Here is a 1,735-nt window from a genome sequence, read left to right on the forward strand (position 1 = left end):
ACAATATTATATGTGAGACACAAGTACTTAACTTTTATTGTAATATGTTAAAATTGTATATAAATTAATAAACAATAGTAGTTGATTGGTTATAATATTTATAAAAGTAATGTATTATGCTTGTAAGTTAATTATAGTACTTTTAGTAAGATAATATACAATTATATATATTAATATTGTTAACAATCACTCTGTTAGACTTATAATATAATTTGGTTTTACTTTTAAACAATATATTGAAGTGATTACATAATCAAGTACTGAAGATCAAGTGCATATAATGTAGTGCTCTGTGTGTAGTGTATACACTTATGTGCATAAATTCTCTAACATATACACATACATGTGTAAAAATACATGTGTAAATGTAGAGTCTGGGGGAGCTATACAATACACTAGTAGCATATACAGTATATACAGTGTATACACTTACAAAGAAGGTATATAGGTAGTGTAGTTACTATAGACATTGAATATAACTAAATAGACTTGTTCACTACCTTCAAAGTATGCTTTACTATCATCAAGTCCCTAATAGTTCTAGGGCAAAGGCTTGAATGATGAAAAGCAATAGTATCTTGTCCAGATGAGAAGATCCATTCAACAGCAACAGAAGAACCTGTAAAACAGACCTGAATATTATTTGAAAATGATGCAAAGAACAACATACCTGGAATACAATGTATATCCTGAGCAAATAGTGATAGTAAAGGAAACTGAGCACATTGGCCAGCCCACCATTTGACAGGGTCACAGTCTGTCTATGACCATTCCTGCTTCATAGAGAAGTACTCCTTAAGCTCAGTGTTACTGTTTGACAGCTTGTTGGTGGAGAAAAGACTCACAATATTATGTACACTTGTTTCAGTATTGTCCATGAGAGCATCTGAAGAGATTGTATTGCCTTAATAACAAATAATGTAAGTTGAATGAAAATGTTCCTTGAGCATACACTTTGCCTCATCAATGAGTTGTAACAGTCAGGCATTACTAATAGCATTCTGTTTCATTCTAGAGTATAAGATATGAGGGTCTAAGACTAAGGATATAGACAAAAGTATAAGTACTGATGAGTGAGAGTAAGGTAACAACTTACATGTAGCTCATAAGTAATAAGGTGATGCAACAAACCAGGTAAGATAGTTAGCAAGTTTCTTGTGTGCTACACATAGTGTATCTTTTAGTTGTAGTAGTACAGTAGCAGGAAACTCTTGTATTGCTTTGTAGAGACTGTTCTGGAGGTGTAAAAAGTACCCATATACTGAAGATAAGGTAGGAATCTTTGTAGCTGACATAGTAGTTGTTACATGTTGGAAATGATGAAGCCAAGATAATACAAGCTCAATTGTAGCCCAGTCCTTTGTATCAAGCTCATAGTTGTAATACTCACACTTAGTACAAAATGTGTCTATAGCCTTTTGAAAGCAGAGTACACAACCTGTAAAATTGAATTAGAGATATATAAATGTGTAAAACATTACTTACAAAGTATATAGTGAGTAGAAGACTATTGTGTTGAGACATTAAGGATGAGCATGAGAGCTATCTGGCCTCTTTCTTGCTCCTTCTCCAATAACATTAAAGTAGTAGCTTGTACCCACTCCTGCCAGTGTTGAGCACTTGCCCTTATTATACAAACAAATTTTCTTAACTTTAAAAAGACTTAGACACTTTTCAAGTAATATATTACTATGTTAACATTTATTTCGGATAAATGCATCATATGTCTCAAATC

The 1,735-nt window shown here is 32.4% G+C and overlaps 1 protein-coding gene across 1 annotated transcript; it reads right to left on the minus strand.

Annotated features, from left to right (window-relative positions):
- Nucleotides 1–1,103: 1,103 nt before the first annotated feature.
- Nucleotides 1,104–1,430, minus strand: FOMMEDRAFT_99727 (uncharacterized protein; the record flags this gene model as incomplete). Its single annotated transcript, XM_007272280.1, has 1 exon — nt 1,104–1,430. A coding segment is annotated over one exon (327 nt), but the record flags the coding sequence as incomplete, so codon positions are not given.
- Between the last annotated feature and the right edge of the window lie 305 nt (nt 1,431–1,735).

The sequence above is a fragment of the Fomitiporia mediterranea genome, assembly GCF_000271605.1.
Source record: "Fomitiporia mediterranea MF3/22 unplaced genomic scaffold FOMMEscaffold_790, whole genome shotgun sequence".
NCBI classification, from domain to species: Eukaryota; Fungi; Basidiomycota; class Agaricomycetes; order Hymenochaetales; family Hymenochaetaceae; genus Fomitiporia; species Fomitiporia mediterranea.